Raw genomic sequence first — 24,175 nt, forward strand, 5'->3', positions numbered from 1 at the left:
GGAGAAAGTAATGTATGTATTAAGACTATCATTACCAGGAGGCCATTTTCTCATAATTTAGAAGAGATAGGGAAGATAAATTAGATGGTGGATATTTAAAAGCTGATACTTTCCCTGTAGGGAACAAAACCATTTAAAATCACTCCTCAAACTACACTCCAGTTTGAGGTCACTAACAAAATCCCAGGATTGTGTCTTCTAAGCATTTAAAGGACTCACTGTGACTTCACTTCTGAGTGTGGGCATTGGTCTTTGAATACTATATTTTCCTCCATCTTTGCCTTTTGCTTGTGCTCCCACATGCCTTGTACACTCCCAAGACAGGCTGGCACTGAAGGGAATCTTCCAGATGCACCTGAGAGGAGAGCTTACAGACTGACTTTGCCAGGGCTGAGTCTGAACATCACTTCACAGTGAGGAGGGTGGGCAGGGAGAAGAGTCATTTCCTTCACTTTTCTTTTGGTTTCAAGAGTCACACCTAAAGTCCAACAGCTAAGCTCTAGAACTATGAAGATAAAGGCCCTTAAATGTGAAACACAGATGACTCACTCAGCACTGTAAGTGAACAAAATGTGAAATAGTGGAACTTTTGTTCATGAAAACAAACTTTTCTCCCACTGAGAAATTTTCTTGGCTATCATTTCATAAACCTAAATAAGCCTGAACTTTGGTCATGGCTGGAGTTTGACCTACTTGTACCTTTAGAACTATGCGCTGGCTAATTATTGACTTGAAATCTAAACCTCCCAGAAGGGAACAAGACATCAGACAGGAGGTGTACAGGCTGAAAACCAAAACCTCAAGCAAGTTTCTTTCAACCAGTGGTGAACAAAACCACAGATGCAAATATTTACTTTTAATTAAAACTGAGCCTCCGATGAGGGTTTAGTCCCACAAATACACTGCTGGTCCCTCTGACACTGGTTTTTGTATTAACTTGGGTGAGTACAATGAATTAAAATGAAAACTTACACTCATGGTAAATTCCTCAGCTTACTTAAATAAGCATGAATGGTGCTGGTCACAAAGAAAAATGTTCCTCTAACTACCCAGCTTTTCCCAAAAGATAAGTGCAAAGTGGGTTCATCAAGATAGGACAATGAGGAAAACAATCTCTCTTTTTTTGCTGAACTCAAGCATTCTGAATTTTATCTTTAAACTAATGAAATCATTAATACTCATTAGATGGCCTAATTTTAACTGTCATAGATTTGTTATTTAACCACAAGCAAGTTGCATTTTATATCTCTATATGTGAACACAGGGATTTTACCTTTATTTTGAATTTTCTTTGGGCCACTTGGGTATAATACTGTTGATCCTTTAGGGAAGTGCTTTGCATTACACGGGCCACTAGTGGGCGGGGATCCAGCACTGCACTTAGGACAAAAGCTGCTAACCGAGCAACCCAGCCAGGCACCTGCTACTCCACTGCTCAGGTGGGTGGTCCCTCAGGTGGCCTTGATTCTTCTAGCTACTAATTATTGTGACTATGTCCCAAGGTGTAACACAGGTGATAAGACTGATGAAGGCATTCTTTAAGTCCCTTATTGTTCCCATTGAAACAAGTTCTTTTAAATCTTGATTTTTGACTAGCAATCATTCTTGGGACACATTACCACAGAACAGAACATGCCACATTTGTCTTTTCGGAGGAGCTTAAATCACTCTGTATGGTAGAGAATGTTCCCTCTAAAGCCCTGAAGTTGTTCAAATAGAACTATCCTGATTAAGTTTGAGATAAACTGGATTGAGAGTCACTGTCTTATTGTAAGAAAAAACGGTCATAAGAAACAGAATAAAAGGTGTAAATTTAAACAGAGTATTATCTCAGGATAGAGAAAAACAGAGTACAAAATACATGGAAGTCAGGAAATAAGCCAAGGAAGGAAAGATATAAAATAGCACTTTGAAAAGTATAAAGAGCTAGGGAAATGCAAGATATTATAATATGCAAATTTTATATTCTCTACAGTTCAAAGTTCATGGAAGGCATGCAAAAAGTATTAAATACCAAAAACAAACAAACAAACAAACAAACAAAAAAAGGCAGCATGGGATACAACCAACCATGAAAGGAAAAGTTCACAGTATAAAAGCAACTGAGTTCCCTTATTACCGTAAATATGGCCAGAAACTACTAGGCACTGGCTCCATGAGATGCACTCCCATCTTCCCCTTCTTGCAGGGGGGTTAAGAGGCATTGAGACAATGTTTCAATATGATGAAACTGTTAAAAACAGAAATAATACCTTTCCAGTTGGGAGGTACTGAAACACCTTTTGACTGATGACCTCCAGAGCTCACTGTGGTGGGGGCCATTCATTCTTTCATCTTCTCTCGATCAAGCAATCTCCAGAACGAGGAGACTTGTGGATTCTCTACCTTCTGGAGGTAATATAGGAAGCCAAGTGAATGGGAAGAGGCTGAAATAATAACAGTATATTTATAATGAGATATTATAATTTAGGCACAGCTTTAATATATTTGGAGGGTTGATATGGTAACACAACATTATTTCCATATAAAAGGAAATAAAAGATTTCTGGGTCCCTAGGCAGATTATTTTAGGGACAAATATGCTTCAGCTCATTAATTCAGTAGCAAGGCTGGCACTATTCCTGTCGTCTTGGCTCTATCAAGTGTTTTTAACATTAACATGTGCATGTTCCATCTGTGTATTACTGTCTTATCAATTGCTATCAGTTCTGGAAGGTAGGTCAACAATTTAGGAATTAAATTGATGCCGCAAGAATACAAGGATGATTTGTAATTTTTAAGTCTGACTGAAATTTGGAAATTCTCAATTCTCTTTCATATATTGTTCCCCCTCCATCCTTCCTGGCTGGCTGACAAGTCAAGAGACTCCTGCTATTCTCACTAGCACTGGAAAGATGGAGTTCAATGAGGACACAGGCGAACACAAGGCCTACATACAGAGAACCAACATACACAACCACATACCATTCCTCCACTGCAGAGGCAGAAACTACTTCATTTGTTACACATTCCCTGCTGGCATTCAAAAACCAGAAGATTAGAGAAGCTGGGAGGCACTGGCACACAACAAGGGTCATGGTCACTGTTTTCTTTTGTGTGTCTTCTAATCAGGGTCAGGTAAACTTACTTACAATTTTGTTCATTGTGCTGGTCATCGAGGTGTTGTCTCTCAGCTCCAGAGCCACTCTTCTCAACTCAACCTCTGGAGATTGCCAGCTGATACTACCCTAAGAAGACCGAATGGTTTTCTTTAACAGACACACACCATGCACATACCGCATACACACGTACATGTACACTCAGACACACACACCATACACACACACAGACACCAGATACACCTCAACTGTCACTTGATAAATAATATGAGAAAATAAAGAGCAGTATGACTTTTTTTTTTAACTTAGAATTTTAATTATATACATAAATAGCAACATGAGAACAAGGAGTTCTAAGGCGTATACATTATCTCTAGGTGAAAGAATTTCAGATTAGTCCTCTTGTAGTATGGCATCACCCAAGATAACAAAAAAGGCCTAGTATACTTTTTCCTGAAGAAGAATGCCAATTTACTACATTCAGTAATGACTTCTCTGCCATTTTCCTGTAGAAATACTGGTTTACCGTATGGAGTTTCCAATGTTTACCTATAACTGAAAGATAAAGAAACATAAATAAACAGTGTCCCCAAAATAAAAACAGCTCTAAAATTTTGCATTGTGAAAATTCTTTTAAGTTTAAATAGAGAAACCGCCTCAGATATTTATATTACCATTACATGACCATGAGGATCACAATGAGCCAGAGAAAACTATAATTATTCCCATTTTATAAACGGGTACTCTAAAAACCAGAAAGGTTGTGTGTTGACATCAACACTACATGCAGATTCTCAACTGGCTATGTATGTCATCAATAATTAAACAGATGGATGAATAAATTAAAAATAAGTGCCTAAATGGCACACCACATCTCTCTCCTTCTGAAAACCAAACAACTACATTTCCATCCATGTGCTGGAGGAGAGCACGATTATATCATTGCTAGTCTGACGCATAGCCTTCCTCACATCACCCTATCATTCTTTTCTGGAATGAAACACACATCAATACAAAGACATGACGAAGACAAACCCATTCTGTTCCAGATTGCTTTTTTCCTAATTTGTAATGAATCTACTTAGCAATTAGAGGTTTATAAATATTTTAGAGGCCAGTGACTACTCACTTGATATTTTAATGTAAAACTAAAAACTCAAACTTGTAAACCACTAGCTTACCTTTTCTATCTCAGTTTCTTAATCTGTTTTGAGCTTCTCTAAAAATTCAACAGATCTACTGCATTGTTTTTAAAAAAAAAAACCTACAAACTGCAAACAGTCTATATTAATAAGGATTCAACAGATCATGGTAGCACATACTAGGAAATTATTAGGAAACTACAGGTGGAAAGAATACCGAGAGAGAAAGATGTACATGACATATTAAGTGAAAAAAAAGCCAAGAAGCGAATTCACTCATTCATTCAACACAGCTAAACATAGCACTGGCTACAAAGTGTTCTTATCAAAAAATCTGATTAAGCCTTTAGATCCAACTATCAGTTTAAGGGAAATACAAAGAGAGGAGCCAAGAGATAAACAGAATGACACTAAATGGATGCACTCAGTCACAGCCAGAACATGGGAAATTCTAAAGGACAAATAAACTGTTTTTCGACAAACAGATGGTAAGTGAAAAATGAGGAAGAAGGAACTATTACAGTTTAAAATGGACTTAAGAGACTCATAAATCAAATGCAGTGGGCAGATCTTGGTTGGATCCTGACTCAAACAAACAACTGTAAAAAGTTATTAATGAGACAATCAGGGAAATCTGCATACTGTCTGCATATTAGATGATATTATAAAATTAGTGTTAATTTCTTTAAGTGTGATAATAAAATTATAATATGGGCCTTCACGGAGCTCTCAGTATACTTGCAAAACAGTACAAGAAATATGACCTCATTTTGTCAAAAACCCAAAAGCCTGTATGGATGCATGTGTGCATGTGTGTATATGTGTGTTATACATAGAGAAAAAAGTCTGGAGTGATATACTAAACTATTTTGTTGTTGTTGTTGTTTTGCCTTTTCTAGGGCTGCTCCCTCGGCATATGGAGGTTCCCAGGCTAAGGGTCTAATCTGAGCTGTTGCCGCCGGCCTGCGCCAGAGCCACAGCAACGCGGGATCCAAGCCGTGTCTGCAACCTACACCACAGCTCACGGCAACACCGGATCCTTAACCCACTGAACGAGGTGAGGGCCTGAACCCGAAACCTCATGGTTCCTAGTCGGATTCGTTAACCATTGAGCCACGACGGGAACTCCAATATACTAAACTATTAACAGCAACTACCTCTGGGAAAGGAATGGAGGATGAGCGAAGCTTTAAAAATATCTAAAAAATTTGTGACAAATATGCATTAATTTTATAATTTAAAACTATATCTCTAATACAGAATTTTAAAAAAATGAATGAAATCAAGGTGGTGAACACAGTACAATGAACTCTGGCCCTGAATATTTTTGAAAAATGAAGTGGATATTTACATAGTTTCCCTTTATTTTGTGGCTCATTGCCCTGGTAGAGAAATAGAACCATTTTCAGTATAAAGTCTTTGAAGGACATGTGTGGCTTCCTGCTTGTTTACCCTCTAGTTGCCCCCCCCCCTTTTTTTTTTTTTGTCTTTTAGGGTTTAACGAACCCTAGTTGGGTTTGTTACTGCTGAGCCACGACGGGAAGTCCCTCTAGTTGCCCTTTTAATAGCACATATGATACACACCTAGTCTCTCTCTCCAGAGGTGCCAATTCTGGGGTGGGGGCCTAAGCCTCTGGCTTTTCAACAAACTCCTCAGCTTAACCTGCATAAGAAAATTTGAGAAATGCTAACTTGGGGTTACTGTATGAAGGGCTGTGATGTGACAAAGGATCTGGATTTATTTTCTGTGACCCCTCTAAGGCAAGAACAGGACCATGTGTAGGAGTTATAAGGAAACATATTTTTACTCAGTATAAGAAACAGCTTCCTGTGCACATTTCATTGACCTGCCTTCTCTTGCATATGTGAGCACTGTTATTTCTTATGTGCTATACAAATAATTAAAGGTTCACTAGCAGTATAACTATATACTAATGCTGCCAGTCCCCTTCAGACAAATTTAAAAAAAAATTCAGAATTAGAATAATGTGAAGGGAGTTCCTGTTGTGGTGCAGTGGAAACAAATTTAACTAGTAACCATGAGGATGTGGGTTCGATCCCTGGCATTGCTCAGTGGGTTAAGGAACTGGCGTTGCTGTGAACTGTGATGTAGGTCGCAGAACCAGCTCAGATCCTGAGTTGCTGTGGCTGTAGTGTAGGCCGGCAGCTAGAGCTCCCATTTGACCCCTAGCCTGGGAACCTCCATATACTGTGGGTGTGGCCCTAAAAACACACAAACACACAAAAAGAATTATGTGGAAAAGGGAAATTCAAGCACAATTACTGTTTTTTTTTAATAAGGTAAAAATATCTAGTCCCTTAAATGAAGAAACTAGAAAGAAGGGAGAAATAAGCATTAATAAAGATAGCGATGAAATGGTTTTGGGGAGTTCCTGTCATGGCTCAGTGGTTAATGAATCTGACTAGTTACCATGAGGTTGCAGGTTCGATTCCTGGCCTTGCTCAGTGGGTTAAGGATCCAGTGTTACCGTGAGCTGTGGTGTAGGTTGCAGATGCAGCTCGGATGCCGTGTTGCTATGGCTCTGGCATAGGCCGGTGGCTATGGCTCCAATTCAACCCCTAGCCTGGGAACCTCCATATGCCGCAGGAGTGGCTGAAGAAATGGCAAAAAAAAAAAAAAAAAAAATGGTTTTGGTGAACTTAAAAAATTAATCAGATGGAAACCAACAATCAGATTTGTTCAATTCGTCTATCTATCAGTGTTCTTCTGCTTGTAGAATTGCTTAAATAAAATGCCATTCTACATACCATTCTGTATGTGCCTGTGCATCTACTTTAGAAAACATTTTTTTTTTTGTCTTGTTGTTGTTATTGTTGTTGTTGCTATTTCTTGGGCTGCTCCCGCGGCATATGGAGGTTCCCAGGCTAGGGGTTGAATCGGAGCTGTAGCCACCGGCCTACGCCAGAGCCACAGCAACGCGGGATCCAAGCTGCATCTGCAACCTACACCACAGCTCACGGCAACGCCGGATCGTTAACCCACTGAGCAAGGGCAGGGACCGAACCCGCAACCTCATGGTTCCTAGTCGGATTTGTTAACCACTGCGCCACGACGGGAACTCCAGAAAACATTTTTTAAATTAAAAAAAAGAGAAAGAAACAGCTTCCTAAAAATTAGAACTGCTCAAAGATGGCTGCCCTGTGGGGTGCTTTTCCTATCAGCGGAGGCAAAAAGTGGGAACACACAGAGCTACAGAGGATTTATGCTTCAGGTTGGGGGTTGGGTGAGATGATCCTTTTCAAATTCTAAAACTCTATAACTCTCTGGGTCTCCAAAAATATGGAGACAGCTTGAGAAAGAAAAACCCAGAGCTTTTATTTTTTTATTTTTTAGTCTTTTTAGGGCCGCGCCTGTGGCATATGTACATTCCTAGTCTAGAGGTTGAATCAGAGCTGCAGCTGCCAGCCTACATCACAGCTACAGCAATGCTGGATGCAAGCTTCATCTGTGACCTACACCACAGTTCATGGCAACACCAGATCTTAACCCACTGAACAGGGCAAAGGACTGAACCCACATGGCATAGGCCAGTAGCTGTAGCTCTGATTTGACTCCTAGCCCAGGAACTTCCAGATGTCGCACCTGTGGCTCTAAAAAAAACAAAACAGGAGTTCTTGTCATGGTGCAGCGGAAACTAATCCGACTAGGAACCATAAGGTTTCGGGTTCAATCCCTGGCCTCACTCAGTGGGTTAAGGATCCAGCGTTGCCATGAGCTGTGGTGTAGGTTGCAGACGCAGCTTGGATCTGGCGTTGCTGTGGCTGTCTGTGGTGTAGGCTGGCAGCTGTAGCTCCGATTAGACCCCTAGCCTGGGAACCTCCATATGCTGAGCATGGTTGCAGCCCTAAAAAGACAAAAAGACAAAAAAAATTACACCTATGAATTCCCTATCTCACTTACTTTAGATATATAATCTTGAGCTTTTCTGCAACACTCATGCATTCAGCAAATGTTTATTGAATGATTACTAGATGAACACAAGTGTGCTTACTATAGTGAAAGATTTAAAAAAAAAAATAAGCCTAGAAAATGATGGCAGGAGTTCCCGCTGTGGCACAATGGGATGGGTGGCATCTCTAGAGCACTGGGACACAGGTTCGGTCCTCGTCCCAGATGGTGGGTTAAGGATCTGGCGTTGTTGCAGCTATGGCATAGGTCACAACTGCAGCTTGGGTCTGATCCTTGGCCCCGGAACTCCATATGCTGCGGGGTGGCCAAAATCAAAGTATGGCATTTTTCAAATGTTTGAAATAGGTTTGTAGACAAATCTCAACATTGAGCTCTAGCTTGTCTAAAAAATCCAGGTACTTCTCAGGAACACACAATTAATAAGTTATGGCACTTAAGCCCACAAATTAAAGACGGAATGAAATATCATCTTGACCCTTATGTTTCCACATGAAGTTGAAATGGCTATAATTAATTAAATTAAAGACAAGTCATTTCTGTTGGTGCTAATAATGCTAAAAATGAAGAGTTCGCTTGTTCTTTACCTGATTTAAACGGGCAGAGCGTGGAGTATTCTATTTATTTCCAGGTGGATTCTTCACATTTCCTGGCTGGTAAAACGAAAAGTAAGAATTTTTTCTTAAATAATGATTTTTATTTTTTTTCATTATAGCTGGTTTACAGTATTTGGTCAATTTTCTACTGTACAGCATGGTGACCCAGTTACACATGCACGTATAGATTCTTTTTTCTCCCATTATCATGCTCCATAATCAGTGACGATATATAGTTCCCAGTGCTCTACAGCAGGATCTCACTGCTTATCCATTCCAAAGGCAATGGTCTGCATCTATTAACCCCAACTTTCCAATCCATCCTGCCCCCTCCCCCTTCCCCTTGGCAACCATGTGTCTATTCTCCAAGTCCATGATCTTCTATAAAAAGTAAGAATATTAATGCAGTTGAGAAGAAACAGTGAAACTTCTAAAGAAAGAGTTTACCATCTCCAACTGCACATCTTCAGTATTTGGCTGAATTTTATTTAATTTAATGCAAAGTGACCCATATCTGTACAAACTGAAGGAATTACTAGGGCTCCCTGAGGGCCCTGCCGTAGAAAGTGACTCAGGCACAGAGTCACAGAGAGCAGGAAATAAAGCTCCATTAATCCTCACTACGGATATTCAGCCAACAGTTGATTCTATAAAAAATCCAATCAATAGTGAAAAGATTTCTACTTTTACTACTTCATGCCACTGCCATTGTTACAGAAGGTTTTACACCTATGGCAATGCTTCTTGTAGGTATGTAGCTAAATATATCATCCACCATAGGGGCCAATCACAAAACATGTTTACTCTGAAAGAGTTTATAACCGGCCAACACCCATTCTACCTGGCCGCCATCTGGGAACATATAATTAGGTCATGTCATCCATGAGAAGTGATGTAGGAAAGATTCTAGTGGGAAAGGCTCATGTGCTAAATGTTTAAGGCCTTACTTTCTTTCTATGTTTTTAAGACTTTAATTCTGAAAACGTTACTAAGACCTGATGCACGTCAAGGTTCTGAAAAACACTAGGCCTCAGATGGGTGGGCAATGGGGCTGTGATTCTGTTGTCTAGACTTGGTGCAGGTTCTCCTGGTGACCTTCTAGCAGAGTTGTTCCTGAGTGAAGGAGGGGGAATGTGAGAAAGCAGGAACACATGCCCAACCCTGCAATTTCAGAGCATGGTTTCCAGGCAATGTCAGGCTTACTGGAATGGTTGAAAACTCCTCTTTAAGCACTGTGATCATACATCCTGGCTTGCCCAAATTATAGATATCGGTATATACCCACTCTCCCAGCCTAATAGTGCCTCCTTTCACTTGCAAGAGTATCCTCACATGGGTGATAAATTATATGGTCACCCTATCTACAGACCACATCCACTTGACAACAGAGTTCTAGGGAACAAGGCCATACCTACTGCTTGGGAGATCATCACACAACACCCAGGTCTACTTGCTGCTCTGAACAGAGCTCCATAGGATTCAGTGTCTGTGGGCCTTACTCTATTCCTCCAGAGCCACTTTTACTCACTCACTCACTCACACACCGCCCCCACACACAAAGCCCCAGAAGCCTTCTTGCTGTTGCTCTTCCAACTTGCTGAGCTCTTCCCTGAGATAAAACCTTTGCAAAATAAATCTCTTGACTTACCCTGGTCAATTCCAATTTTTGTCTAGCTAAATGCTGTTCATCTTTTAGACCAAGGCTTCTCCCTGTCTGTCCTTCAATTTAGATGAGAACCTTTTATTTACATTCACAGCACCCATGCATTTCCTGATTTGTTTAATTCTTACATTCATGTTTGAATCCTTCACTAATATATGTTTCATGAGGGTACAATATCCCTAGGACCTCTTAGTACACAGCATCCAAACAACTGTTGAATAAACAAATGGAATGAGGTATGAGAGATATGAATATTTAAAAGGAAATTGGGGTACGTGTTAATGAAGAACAAGAAGAGATTAAAAAAAGCTTATGAAGGTAAATGAGATAATCACGTCCAACAATTAGGTCAGTCATAAAAACCATGTAGTTCCCTACCTAGCTATTTGTTTTTTTAATTGTTGTTGGCTTTTTTAACTCCATGAATTTCATTATATTTATACTTATACAACCCAATTTTACAACATTTTCATCCCAAACCCCTAGCCCATCCCTCCCCCCACCCCCAACTGTTTGCTTTGGTAACCATAAGTTTTTCAAAGTCTGTGAGTCAGTTTCTGTTCTTCAAAGTTCATCGTATCCTTTTTTTAGATTCCACATATAAGTGTCTAACTTCACTCAGCATGATAATTTCTAGGTCCATTCATGTTGCTGCAAATTCCATTATTTCTTTCCTTTTTATGGCTGAGTGATATTCCATTGTGTATATGTACCACATCTTCTTGATCTACTCCTCTGTTGATGGACATTTAGGTTGCTTCCATGTCTTGGCCACTGTATATAGTGCTGCAATGAACGCTGGGCTACATGTATCTTTTCAAGTCATGGTTTTCTCTGTATAGATGCCCGGGAGTGGGATTGCAGGATGAAACAGTAATTCTATTTTTATTTTTTTGAGGAATCTCCATATTGTTTTCCATAGTGGTTGCACCAATTTACATTCCCACCAACAGTGTGAGACGGTTCCCTTTTCTCCACACCCTCTCCAGCATTTACTGTTCGCAGACTTTTTGACGATGGCCATTCTGGCTAGTGTAAAGCAGTGCCTCAGAGTAGTTTTGATTTCCATTTCTAGAATAATTAGTGATGTTGAACATCTTTCCATGCTTTTTTTTTGGACATCTGCATGTCTTCTTTGGAGAATTGTCTGTTTATATCTTCTGCCCATTTTTTCATGGGTTTGTTTGTTTTTTGGTATAGAGCTGGAGGAGGTGTTTATAAATTTTGGAGATTAACCCCTTGTCAATTGATTCATTTGCAAATATTTTCTCCTATTCTGGAGGCCGTCTTTTTGTTTCGTGTAGGGTTTCCTTTGCTGTGCAAAAACTTTTAAGTTTAATTAGGTCCCATTTGTTTACTTTTGTTTTCACTGTCATTACTCTAGGAGGTGGATCTGAGAAGATATTGCTGTGGTTTATGTCAGAGAGTGTTCAGCCTATGTTTTCCTCTAGGAGTTTTATAGTATCTGGTCTTATATTTAGGTCTTTAATCCACTTTGGGTTTATTTTTGTGTATGGTGTTAGAGAGTGTTCTAATTTTATTCTTTTACATGTAGCTGTCCAGTTTTCCCAGCACCACTTATTGAAGAGACTGTCTTCTCCATGGTATATTCTTGCCTCCTTTGTCATAGATTAATTGACTGCAGGTGCATGGGTTTAATTCTGGGCTTTCTATCCTGTTCCACTGATCTCTATTTCTGTCTTTGTGCCAGTACCATACTGTTTGGTGACTGTAGCTTTGTAGTAGTCTGTCAGGGAGCCTGATTCCTCCAGCTCGATTTTTGTCAGGATGGCTTTGGCCATTCTGGGTCTTTTGTGCGTCCAAACAAACTTTAAAATATTTTGTGCTAGTTCTGTGAAAAATGTCCTTGGTAATTTGACAGGGATTGCACTGAATCTGTAGATGGCCTTGGGTAGTACAGTCATTTTGACAATATTGATTCTTCCAATCCAAGACCATGGTATGTCTTTCCATCTATTTGTGTCATCTTTGATTTCTTTCACATCAGTGTCTTGTAGTTTTCAGAGTACAGGTCTTTTGTCTCTTTACATAGGTTTATTCCTAGGTATTTTATTCTTTTTGATGTGATGGTAAATGGGGTTATTTCTCTAATTTCTCTTTCTGCTCTTTCATTGTTAGTATATAGAAATGCCATTGATTTCTGTGTATTAATTTTGTATGCTGAAACTTTAGCAAATGCATTGATGAGCTCTAACAGTTTTCCGGTAGCATCTTTAGGATTTTCTAGGTATAGTATCATGTCATCTGCAAACAGTGATAGTTTTACTTCTTCCTTTTCAACTTGGATATCTTTTATTTCTTTTTCTTCTCTGATTTCTGTGGCTAGGGTTTCCAAAACTATGTTGACTAGTAGTGGCAAGACCAGACATCCTTGTCTTATTCCTGATCTTAGTGAGAAGTCTTCCAGCTTTTCACCATTGGGAATGATGTTAACTGTGAGTTTGTCATATATGACCTTTACTATGTTGAGGCAGGTTCCCTCTGTGCCCACTTTCTGGAGGGTTTTTATCAGAAATGGGTGTTGGATTTTGTCAAAAGCTTTTTCTGCATCTACTGAGAGGATCATATGGTTTTTATTCATCAGTTTGTTAGTGGTGTATGACACTGATTGATTTGCAGATATTGAAAAATCCTTGCATCCTTGTGATAAATCCCTTTTGATATATTGCTGGATTCAGTTTGCTAGTATTTTGTTGAGGATTTTTGCATCTATGTTCGTTAGTGATATTGGCCTATAATTTTCTTTTTTGTGGTATCTTAGTCTGGTTTTGGTATCAGAGTGATGGTGGTCTCAAAGAATGAGTTTGGGAGTGTTCCTTCCTCTGCAATTTTTGGAAATAGTTTCAGGATAGGTTTTAACTCTTCTCTAAATTCTTGATAGAATTCACCTGTGAGGCCATCTGGTCCTGGACTTTTGTTTGCTGGAAGGTTTTTTTTTTTTTTTTTGTCTTTTCAGGGCCACACCCACGGCATATGGAGGTTCCCAGGCTAGGGGTTGAATCAGAGCTGTAGCTGCCAGCCTACGCCAGAGCCACAGCAATGCCAAATTCGAGCCACGTCTGTAACCTACACCACAGCTCACAGCAATGCCGGTTCCTTAACCCCCTGTGTGAGGCCAGGGATCAAACCTGCAACCTCATGGTTCCAAGTCAGATTTGTTTCTGCTGTGCCACAATGAGAACTCCTGCTGGAAGGTTTTTTTGGTTTTTTTTTTGTCTTTTTGTCTTTTTTGTTGTTGTTGTTGTTGTTGCTATTTCTTGGGCCGCTCCCACGGCATATGGAGGTTCCCAGGCTAGGGGTTGAATCGGAGCTGTAGCCACCGGCCTACGCCAGAGCCACAGCAACGCAGGATCTGAGCCGCGTCTGCAACCTACACCATAGCTCACGGCAACGCCGGATCGTTAACCCACTGAGCAAGGGCAGGGACCGAACCCGCAACCTCATGGTTCCTAGTCGGATTCGTTAACCACTGCGCCACGACGGGAACTCCTGCTGGAAGTTTTTTAATCATGGTTTCAACTTCAGTACTTGTGAAGGGCCTGTTCATCTTTTCTAATTCTCTTGGTTTAGTCTTGGACGACTGTACTTTTCTAAGAATTTGTCCATTTCTTCTAGGTTGTCTGCTTTATTGGCATATAGTTGCTTGTAGTAGTCTCTAATGATCCTTTGTATGTCTGTGATGTCTGTTGTAACTTCTTTTTCATTTCTAATTTTATTGAGTCCTCTTTCTTTTTTTCTTGATGAGTCTGCTAAGGGTTTATCAATTTTGTTGATCTTTTTCAAAGAACCAGCTTTTAGTTTCGTTGATCTTTTCTATGGTTTTGTTTCTATTTCATTGATTTCTGCTCTAATCTTTATGATTTCTTTCATTCTACTAACTTTGGGTTTTGTCTGTTCTTTCTCTAGTTGCTTTAGGTATAAAGTTAGATTGTTTATTTGACCTTTTTCTTATTTCCTGAGGTAGGCTTGTATTGCTATAAACCTCCTCCTTAGAACTGCTTTTGCCATAGGTTTTGGATTGTTCTATTTTTGTTGTAATTTGTTTCTAGGTATTTTTAAATTTCCTCTTTGATTTCTTCAATGATCCTTTGGTTGTTTAGTAGCATGTTGTTTAGTCTACAGGTGTTGGTGTTTTTTTGCAGTTTTTTTTCTTGTTGATCTCCAGTCATACAGCATTCTGGTTGAAAAAGATGCTTGATATGATTTCAATTTTCTTAAGTTTACCAAGGCTTGATTTGTGGCCCACAATGCGATCAATCCTAGAAAGTTCCATGTGCACTTGAGAAGAATGTGTATTCTGCTGCTTTTAGATGGAATGTTCTATAAACATCTATTAAGTCCATCTGGTCTAATGCATCATTTAAGGCCTGTGTTTCCTTGTTGATTTTCTGTCTGGATGATCTGTCCATTGCTGTAAGTGGGTTGTTGAAGTCCTCCACTATTATTATGTTATTGTTAGTTTCTCCTTTTAAGGTTGCTAGCAGTTGCCTTATATATTGAGGTGATCCTATGTTTGGTGCATATATATTTACAATTGTTGTATCTTCTTCTTGGATTGATCCTTTGATCATTATGTAATGTCCTTCTTTGTCTCATAATATTCTTTATTTCAAGGCCTATTTTGTCTGATATGAGTATTGTTACTCCTGTTTTTGTTTTTTTTTTGTCTTTTTGCCATTTCTTGGGCCACTCCCACGGCATATGGAGGTTCCCAGGCTAGGGGTCTAATCGGAGCTGTAGCCGCCAGCCTACGCCAGAGCCACAGCAACACCGGATCCAAGCCGCGTCTGCAACCTACACCACAGCTCACGGCAACGCCGGATCGTTAATCCACTAAGCAAGTGCAGGGACCAAACCCGCAACCTCATGGTTCCTAGTCGGATTCGTTAACCACTGTGCCACGACGGGAACTCCCCAGCTTTCTTTTGATTACCATTTGCATGGAATATTTTCTTCCATTCTCTCACTTTTAATTTGTATGTGTCCCTAGAACTGAAGTGGGTCTCCTGAAGACAGCATATATATGAGTCTTGTTTTTGTATCCATTCAGCCAGTCTATGTCTTTTGGTTGGGGCATTTAGTCCATTTACATTTAAGGTAATTATTGATATGTATGTTCTTAATGCCATTTTATTAATTGTTTTGGATTTGCTTCTGTTGGTCTTTTTTCTTCCCTTCTTCTCTTGTTCTCTTCTCTTGTGGTTTGATGGCTATCTTTGGTGTTGTGTTTGGACTGCTTTTTCTTTTCTTCTTTTTTTTTTTTTTTTTGGTCTTTTTTAGGGCCGCACCCATGGCATATGGAGGTCCCCAGGCTAGGGGTCTAATTGGAGCTGTAGCTGCCGGCCTACACCACAGTCACAGCAATGCCAGATCTGAGCCACGTCTGTGACCTATACCACAGCTCGAGGCAATGCCAGATCCTTGACCCACTGAGCGAGGCCAGGGATCGAACCTGCAACCTCATGGTTCCCAGTTGGATTTGTTTCTGCTACACCATGATGGGAACTCCTGGATTGCTTTTTCTTATTTGTGTGTGTTATCTATTGTAGATATTTGGTTTGCAGTTACCATGAAGTTCTGATATAGAGGAGTCTATATATAAACAAGATTGTTTAAAGTTGTTGGTCTCTTTAACTGCAAGTGCAGCTCCATTATCCTGTATTTGTACCCTACTCTTCTCATGATTTCTGGTTTTGGTAGCATATTTGTGTGTGGATGATTTCATACCTTTGCCTTTATTGGTGAGCCTTGTCATTTGCAATAGTTTTCATTTGCAGTTGTGGCCTTTTCTTTTCCACCTAGAAAAGTTCCATTAGTATTTGGTGTAAAGCTGGTTTAATGGTGCTGAATTCTCTTAGCTTTTGCTTGTCTGCAAAGCTTTTGATTTCTCCTTCAAACATGAATGACAGCTTTGCTGGGTAGAGTAATCTTGGTTGGAGGTTTTTTCTTTTCATCACTTTGAGTACATAGTGTCACTCCCTTCTGGCCTGCAGAATTTCTGCTGAAAAAAAAAACCAGCCAATAACCTTATCAGGGTTCCCTTGTATGTTATTTGTTTCTTTTCCCTAGCTGCTTTCACTATTTTCTCTTTGTGTTTAATTTTGGTCAGTTTGATGAATACGTGTCTTGGGGTATTCCTCCTTGGGTTTATTTTTTATGGTTTGAGTGATTCCTTTCCTATGTTAGGGAAGTCTTTCAGCTATTATCTCTTCAAATATTCTCTCTGGCACTTTCTCTCTTCCACTTCTGGCACCCTATAATACAGATGTGGTGCATTTAACACTGTCTCAGAGTTCTCTTAGACTGTCTTCATTTCTTTTCAATTTTATTTCACTTTTATGTCCCATATCAATGATTTCCACTAGTCTGTCTTCCACCTCTCTTACTCATTCTTCTGCCTCCTGTATTCTGCTGTTGGTTCCTTCTAGTGAATATTTTATTTCAGTTACTGTATTTTGCATCTCTGCTTGTTTAATCCTTAAATATTCTATTTCTTTGCTCAATGTTTCTTACAATTTATCAATCTTTGCCTCCAGTTTATTTCCAAGATCTTGAATCACCTTTACTATCATTAGTCTAAAGTGTTTTTCATGGAGGTTAGTAATCTCCAGATCACTTAGCTGTTTTTCTGGGTTTTTTCTTGTTCCCTTATCTGAGTCATAATTCTCTGCCTTTTCATTTTGTATAGATTTTTGGTGTGGTCTCCTTTTTGCAGACAATAGGGTTGTGGCCTCTCTTGCTTCTGATGTCTGCCTCCCTTTGCTAAATATATTTTAGATCTGAATTACCTTAACATAATGCTTGTCAAGTACTTCTAGTGATTTTCTTGTGTATTCTACTACCTATATTTGCCAGCATCTCAATCTTAAAAATATAAGCTTCTAAATTCACAAGGTTTTTAATCTTTTGGAATTAAGAAAATGAGCACATAAAAACATTCTTCTGATTGAAGAAAACAACTCTGTTGCTAGGAAATTTTTCTTGTTTGATTAAATATCACTTATAGTATAACAAAATAGGACAGTCAAATATCTCACTAAATATTGAGCTCATCCACCCTATTACAAATCAGATCTCTCTTGGCAGAAACCATCATGATCTCAGCAAGACAACATTCTGACTTCAAAAGACAGTTTGTGATTTTGCATGAGCCAGAAGTCATTTTTTTTTTGCATGTTCATAGAGTTTCACTTAAAATATTTTACAGCAAAATATTTACGACCAGTCTCCTCATGATCTAATTTTAATATGCATTGGGTTTCACTGCGGTTTTTTTTTTTTTTTTTTGAGGGGGGCCACACCCACAGAATATGGAAGTTCCTGAGCCAGGAACTGAATCCCATCCACAGCTGTGACCTACACCACTGCTTCGGCAATGCCAGATCCTTAACCTACTGCACTGGACCAGGGACTGAACCCATGCAACCAGAGACAATGCCAGATCTTAACCACTGAGCCACAGGAAAACTCCTCACTGGGTTTTTTTTTTTAAGTGATCAATACATTTTATTTAACCCAACATATTTAAAATACTATTATTTCAACATGTAATCAATATAAAAACAATCAACATTAAGATTATGAGATAGCTTATAATCTTTTTATTTGTACCATGTGTTCTATATTTGGTGTGAATTTGCACTTACAGCACACCTCAGTTCAGAGTAGCTACACTACACAAACTCAAGAGCTAGTGCCTGCCAATGGACTGAAAAGGCCTAGAGGAATAAGCTAAACAGTACTGCACTGTGAAGGTTAGTTTTATTTGACAAATTGGCTAAGCTACAGTAGAAAATGTATTTTCTTACCATGTCTACAAACATGAATGATAATTTCTACTAGCAAAATTGAAACATTTGTTTTTTTATTTTAATCAGAATAGAGTTGATTTACAGTGTTGTGTCAATTTCTGCTGTGGAAATATTTGTTTTAGCAACCAGAGTGAAGCTCGCAGCAAGTGCTCAATAAACAATACTTACCCCATGTTTTTTGATGAGGAAATACAAGGTAAGAATAAATGACCAGTTAAAGATCCCAATGAAATTCCAGTTCACTGGATGTGGTCAACAGAATAACAGCCCCTCCAAAGATGCAGCCTAATCCTAGAACTTGTGACTGTGCTACCTTACATGGCAAAGGAGAATTACAGTAGCACTGGAATGAAGTTTGCTAATCAGCTGATCTTACCATAGGGAGATTATCTTGGATTATCTGGGTGGATTCCTATAGTCTAAGAAGGAAGCAGAGGACAGAAGACAAGGTCAAAGAAATGGGCAGTGAAAAGGATCTTCAGTGGCTGGCTTTGAAGATGGAGGAAGAGGGCTGGGAGGCAAGGAATGCTGCAGCATCTAGAAGCTGGGAACAGTCCTTGGTGGATAGCCAGCAAAACAGACCTTGGTCCTGTAACTACCAAGAAATGTAATTCTGCCAACAACCTGAATAAGCAGGAAGTAGATTCTCCCCCTAGAACCTCCAGAAAGGAATGCAACCCTGCTGACACTTGATTTAGCACCAGACTCCTGACCTACAGAGTCCAAGATAATAAATTTGTGTTACTTTCAGCCAGTAAGTTTGTGGTTGTTTGTTATGGCAGCAATAGGAAACTAAAAGACTGATAAGAGGACTTTTGACTAGTGAGTATAATACGCCCTATGGCTCCATTTTCCATTGGGAGGTATTACCCTCTCCTGTACAGAGGTCACATGACATCTATCATTGCTATCATGTGCTAAAGTTTACATTTTCTGTGCTTCTCACATGGATAAACTTAGTCCTTTAAACAACCCCATGAGGTACTACCCTCATTTTCCAGAGCACCACAGCGATTTCCCAAGGTTTCAAGGCTTGTAAAAGGTGGGGTGGGCTGGGAGTAGGGGGAGAGCCTGGTGTGTCCACTCGAGTCCACTCTCTTGGCCACCAGGCCACACTGCATTTTGCCTTGTCCACCTTTTCTAATACTGAAAGTGTATGCCATTCAAAAAAGGAGCTTTTTTCCCAGAATTCCTTGCTTTTTTTTTGCTAAGTAATGATTTAAGAAAAAACAAAAAAGGAAAATCATTTCCTAGTACCTTCATTTCTTCAAATTTTAAACAGCGAAAACTGAAAGGACAGAAATTCAGAACAAATTTTGCTTTATGGAAAAGCCACCACATTGTCCTTTTAATTTTATTGTGGTAAGAACATGCAACATGAGATCTGACCTTCTGACAAAATTTTAAGAATACAGTACAGTGTTGTTAATTGTAGGCATTATATTGTACAGCAGATCTCCAGAATGTATTCATCTTGCGTAACTGAAACTTTGCACCCACTGAACAACAACTCCCCATTTCCCCCTCCCCCCAGACCCTGGCAACCACCATTCTACTATTATCTGCTTCTATAAATTTGACTATTTTAGATACATCAGGTAAGTGGAATCATAAAGTATTTATCCTTCTGTGACTGCCTTATTTCAAAGATAATCATTTTTAAATCATATAACTTTACTCACAGCTAAACTTGAGTGTATTTGGAAAGCTGAGGAATTTCAAATGGAGGAAGAGAAAGCAGGACACATTTAGTCAGGATGATGGCTGTTGCTTCCCTTTTTTTTCTCTGCTGAGCCAGCAAAGGAGTGAATACAACTACTGAAAGATCAGCTTTAGAAGTTCTGCTCAGTTTTCATGTCAGTAATGGGTTTACATTTATTTTATGTATTTTACTGCCCTTCAAAGCATTAAGAGTTTTCTTTTTAGTTACTGTTGTCCTTTAACAGTCATTCTGCAATTCTTTGATAGTAACTTGTTATATATATATATATATTTTAAACCTAATAAAAACTAAACATGACATTTACTGAGATACATTGCTGTGTCTGGCTAATTTAGAAGAGAAAGACGTACTCCAAGAGCCATCTGTGACTCTGGGGCCTGACACCCACAACTGACTTTGTGGTGAGACTATCTGAAAGGGTTTCAGATTAGCAATGGACAATCAATAAACAGTTTCATGGGAGTTCCCTGGTGGCCTTGTGGTCAGGACTCAGCACTTTCATCAGTGCAGCCTGGGTTCTGTCCCTGGTCTGGGAACTGAGATGCCTCATCAAGTTGCTGCATACTGTGGGAAAAATAAATAGATACAATCTTAAAATAAATAAATAGATTCATGCTTTTATTAAGTTCCTAGAGTCAAAGAGTGAAAACCATAATGGAAAAGATCAGTAAATTAACTACATTAAGAACCTGTGATCATCAAAAGACAAGAAAAGTGAAAAGACAAGCCTCAAACTGGGAGAAGACATCTGCAAACATGTGACCAAAAATACTAGTATCTAGGAAAAAATAAAGATCCCATATAAATCATTAAGAAAGGAACTAACAACCCCACACCCAAAAAACTGGTCAAAAGACAATGAACAGGCTTTTCAAGAAGAAACCAATAAACGTGATAAGATGCTCAACCTCACTAGTAATCAAAGAAACATACATTAAAACAACAATGAGAAATTCTGAGACCATTTTGACATACCAGACAGTGAGGAAACTATTGCAGACTACTTGCATCATATCAAAGGAAGCAGAGCCAACTCTACTAGCCAAAATGAGACAATCTGAACTCAACAAGGATAGGAATGACAAAGCATTCAAACCCAAATATGTTTAAATCTACAAAATTAATAAGGATTTTTTTCCTGCTTTTTTTTTCTTTATTGTCCCATCCATGGCATATGGAGTTCCTGGGCCAGGGATCAGATCTGAGTCATAGTTTTGACCTACGCCACAGCTGTGGCAATGCCAGATCCTTTAACCCACTGCCCCAGGCCAGGGATCGAACTTGCTTCCTGTCACTACAGAGATGCCGCTGATCCAGTTGCGCCATGGCAAGAATTCCCATGATTCTTAAAGAAAAACCCAACTAATCAGTGACCTCCTGAGGATAAGAATTATTTTGAAAACCATATTAAATAAGAGGAAAAAACAGCATTTATCCTATCTTTCCTATAAAGGGTAACTACCATAGTACATGAGGGGAAGTAGTTCCGTATTAAAGTGTTATAGTTAATATGTGAAAATGAAATGACAGAAGCAGAATATCAACATTTTCCAACTCACAGTGCATCAGTGGGTCTAGGCATTGAGCCTCAATAGCCAGTAACACCAAAATGGTGAAGTGAAGCAAAAACTTAGGTGCCAACACAGACCTATAGCCTTGCAAAGGGGATCAAACACAAACGTGATCAAGCAGCCTCTGGATCCAGCAGCCAATGTGCAGGAAATGTAGAGAGGAGAGGAACATGTTCAACTCCACTGTAAATGCTGAATCAGCATGCCCAAACGCCAGGTTCTTTTAACAGATACAGTGTAAGGAAAATAAGAGAAAAGAATTGGAACCTGTAGATTAAAAGTGACTTAAAAGGGAAAAAAGACATAAAAGGAATAGCAAATCAGAAATAATAATGGGCAAGACTAAAGTGACAAGGATAAATACTTAGGTAATAAAGCTAAGGGAGTTCCTTACTATTATAAAAGTCAGGCTAGTATGCAGTTTTGGATGGAGAGAGAGGACTGTGACTGGGATGAGCTACATGGAAGGGCTTCTGGGGAAGCTGGCAAAATTCTGAGGTTTTTTTTTTGTCCTAGATGAAGTTACAATGTTGTGTGCCTTATAATAACTCACTCAGCTATAAAAAAGTTAAAAATTGTTGGAGGAAAGAACATTATTGGGGCAAGTAGGAAAATTTGACTATGGACTATAAATATTAGATAATGCTTATATAAACAATAAAATGTCAACTTTCCTGAATATGATATGATATGGTAGGTTATTATATTAATAAATGTTCATATTCTTTGGAAACACATGCTCAATTAGATATGGGTAGAAAGCACATCTACAACTAATCTCAAATGTTCAGAAAAATGAAATACACATTATGTGTGAGCACATGAGTATGTGTAAAAAGACAGACAAAGCAAATGTAGCAAAATATTAATTGGTGAATCTAAGTGAAGGGTATGCTCATTACATTATTCTTGCAACTATTCTACAGTTTATAAAATTTTTCAAGCTACAAATTGGGGAACAAAGTAAAGCCAACACACACACACCTAACAGTGAAAAACTTTTAAAACCACCAGACTGGCAAAAAAGGAAAACTTGGAGCTCCTATTGTGGCTCAGCAGGTTAAGAAACTGAGGGAGTTCCCGTCGTGGCGCAGTGGTTAACGAATCCGACTAGGAACCATGAGGTTGCGGGTTCGGTCCCTGCCCTTGCTCAGTGGCTTAAGGATCCGGCGTTGCCGTGAGCTGTGGTGTAGGTTGCAGACGTGGCTCGGATCCCGCGTTGCTGTGGCTCTGGCATAGGCTGGTGGCTACAGCTCTGATTCGACCCCTGGCCTGGGAACCTCCATATGCCGCAGGAGCGGCCCAAGAAATAGCAACAACAACAACAACAACAACAACAAAAAAGACCAAAAAAAAATTAAAAAAAAAAAAGAAACTGACATAGTGTCTGTGAGGATGCAGGTTCGATCCCTGGCCTCACTCAGTGGGTTAAGGATCCAGCATTGCTGCAGGTTTTGTCGTAAGTTGCAGATGTGGCTCGGATCCAATGCTGCTGTGGCTGTGGTGTAGGCCTGCAGCTGTAGCTCTGACTCGACCCCTAGCCTGGGAACTTCCATATGCTGCAGATGTGGCCATACAAAAAAAAAAAAAAAGAAAGAAAGAAAAAGAAAACTTGTAATTATCTAGTAAAATTGACTTGTAGACCCTATGAACTAGGCATCCTGGCCTAGAAAAACCCTTAATAAACCATGATACATATATAAAAATATGCTCACAGCTGTGTATGCAACACGAATATACTGAAAACCACCCAACTAGCCATCAACGTGGGTATTTTCCTACAAAGAAATACTCCATAGCAGCAAAAATTAATAAACTACAGCCATACACAGCTCATAAACATATTCAGGGAATAAAACAACCTGTAAAATAATGCATATAGTACGACTCCAACTAGATAAACTATATATTTATCTATATGTACGTTTGATAGTTATTCATGTTATAAAGGCAAAAACCAGGCAGATCCAACCAGTGTTTTAGAATAAGTATGTATGTGGTTAAACTATAAGTTTAAAGAAAAACAAGGGAATGAAAAGCACAAAATTCTGGATAGTGGTTCTCTCTGGGGAGACAGAGGGTCCCATGGAGAACTTGGAAGACAGTAGAAATTTCCTGTTTTTAAAGATGAATGGTTGGTTGGTATACACGTGGTCATTATATTGTTGTATTTTAAACAATGTGTGTGTGTGTACACAGTTATTCTATCTTTATATACGTTATATTTATATCATATATATGCTCCTTTATCTCAAAAAGGAAAAAAAGGGAGTTCCCGTTGTGGCGCAGTGGTTAATGAATCCGACTAGGAACCATGAGGTTGCAGGTTCGGTCCCTGCCCTTGCTCAGTGGGTTAACGATCCGGCACTGCCGTGAGCTGTGGTGTAGGTTGCAGACGCAGCTCGGATCCTGCGTTGCTGTGGCTCTGGCGTAGGCTGGCGGCTACAGCTCCGATTAGACCCCTAGCCTGGGAACCTCCATATGCCGTGGGAGCGGCCCAAGAAATGGCAAAAAGACAAAAAAAAAAAAGGAAAAAAAGATCTAGACCCACTACAATGACAGTGTTTCTAGACAAACCTATTTTGCTTTATAGTTCTGATAAAAAAAAAATCATTTTAGCTG

General features: G+C 39.3%; 1 protein-coding gene and 1 non-coding gene across 2 annotated transcripts in view; one reads left to right on the plus strand and one right to left on the minus strand.

Annotated features, from left to right (window-relative positions):
- Nucleotides 1-3,394: 3,394 nt before the first annotated feature.
- Nucleotides 3,395-24,175, minus strand: part of APOO (apolipoprotein O) — a 68,101-nt gene continuing 47,320 nt past the window's right edge. The window contains exons 8-9 of the mRNA XM_047765436.1: nt 8,756-8,821; nt 3,395-3,653 (exon numbers count right to left, since the gene is read on the minus strand). Of these exons, the coding sequence (XP_047621392.1) occupies nt 8,786-8,821 (36 nt within the window). The 3' untranslated portion in view covers nt 3,395-3,653; nt 8,756-8,785. The remainder of the gene's footprint in view (nt 3,654-8,755; nt 8,822-24,175) is intronic.
- Nucleotides 6,071-6,200, plus strand: LOC125119009 (small nucleolar RNA SNORA19). Its single transcript, XR_007132973.1, has one exon. It is a non-coding gene; the product is annotated as a small nucleolar RNA SNORA19 (small nucleolar RNA).

Source organism: Phacochoerus africanus, chromosome X, assembly GCF_016906955.1.
Source record: "Phacochoerus africanus isolate WHEZ1 chromosome X, ROS_Pafr_v1, whole genome shotgun sequence".
NCBI classification, from domain to species: Eukaryota; Metazoa; Chordata; class Mammalia; order Artiodactyla; family Suidae; genus Phacochoerus; species Phacochoerus africanus.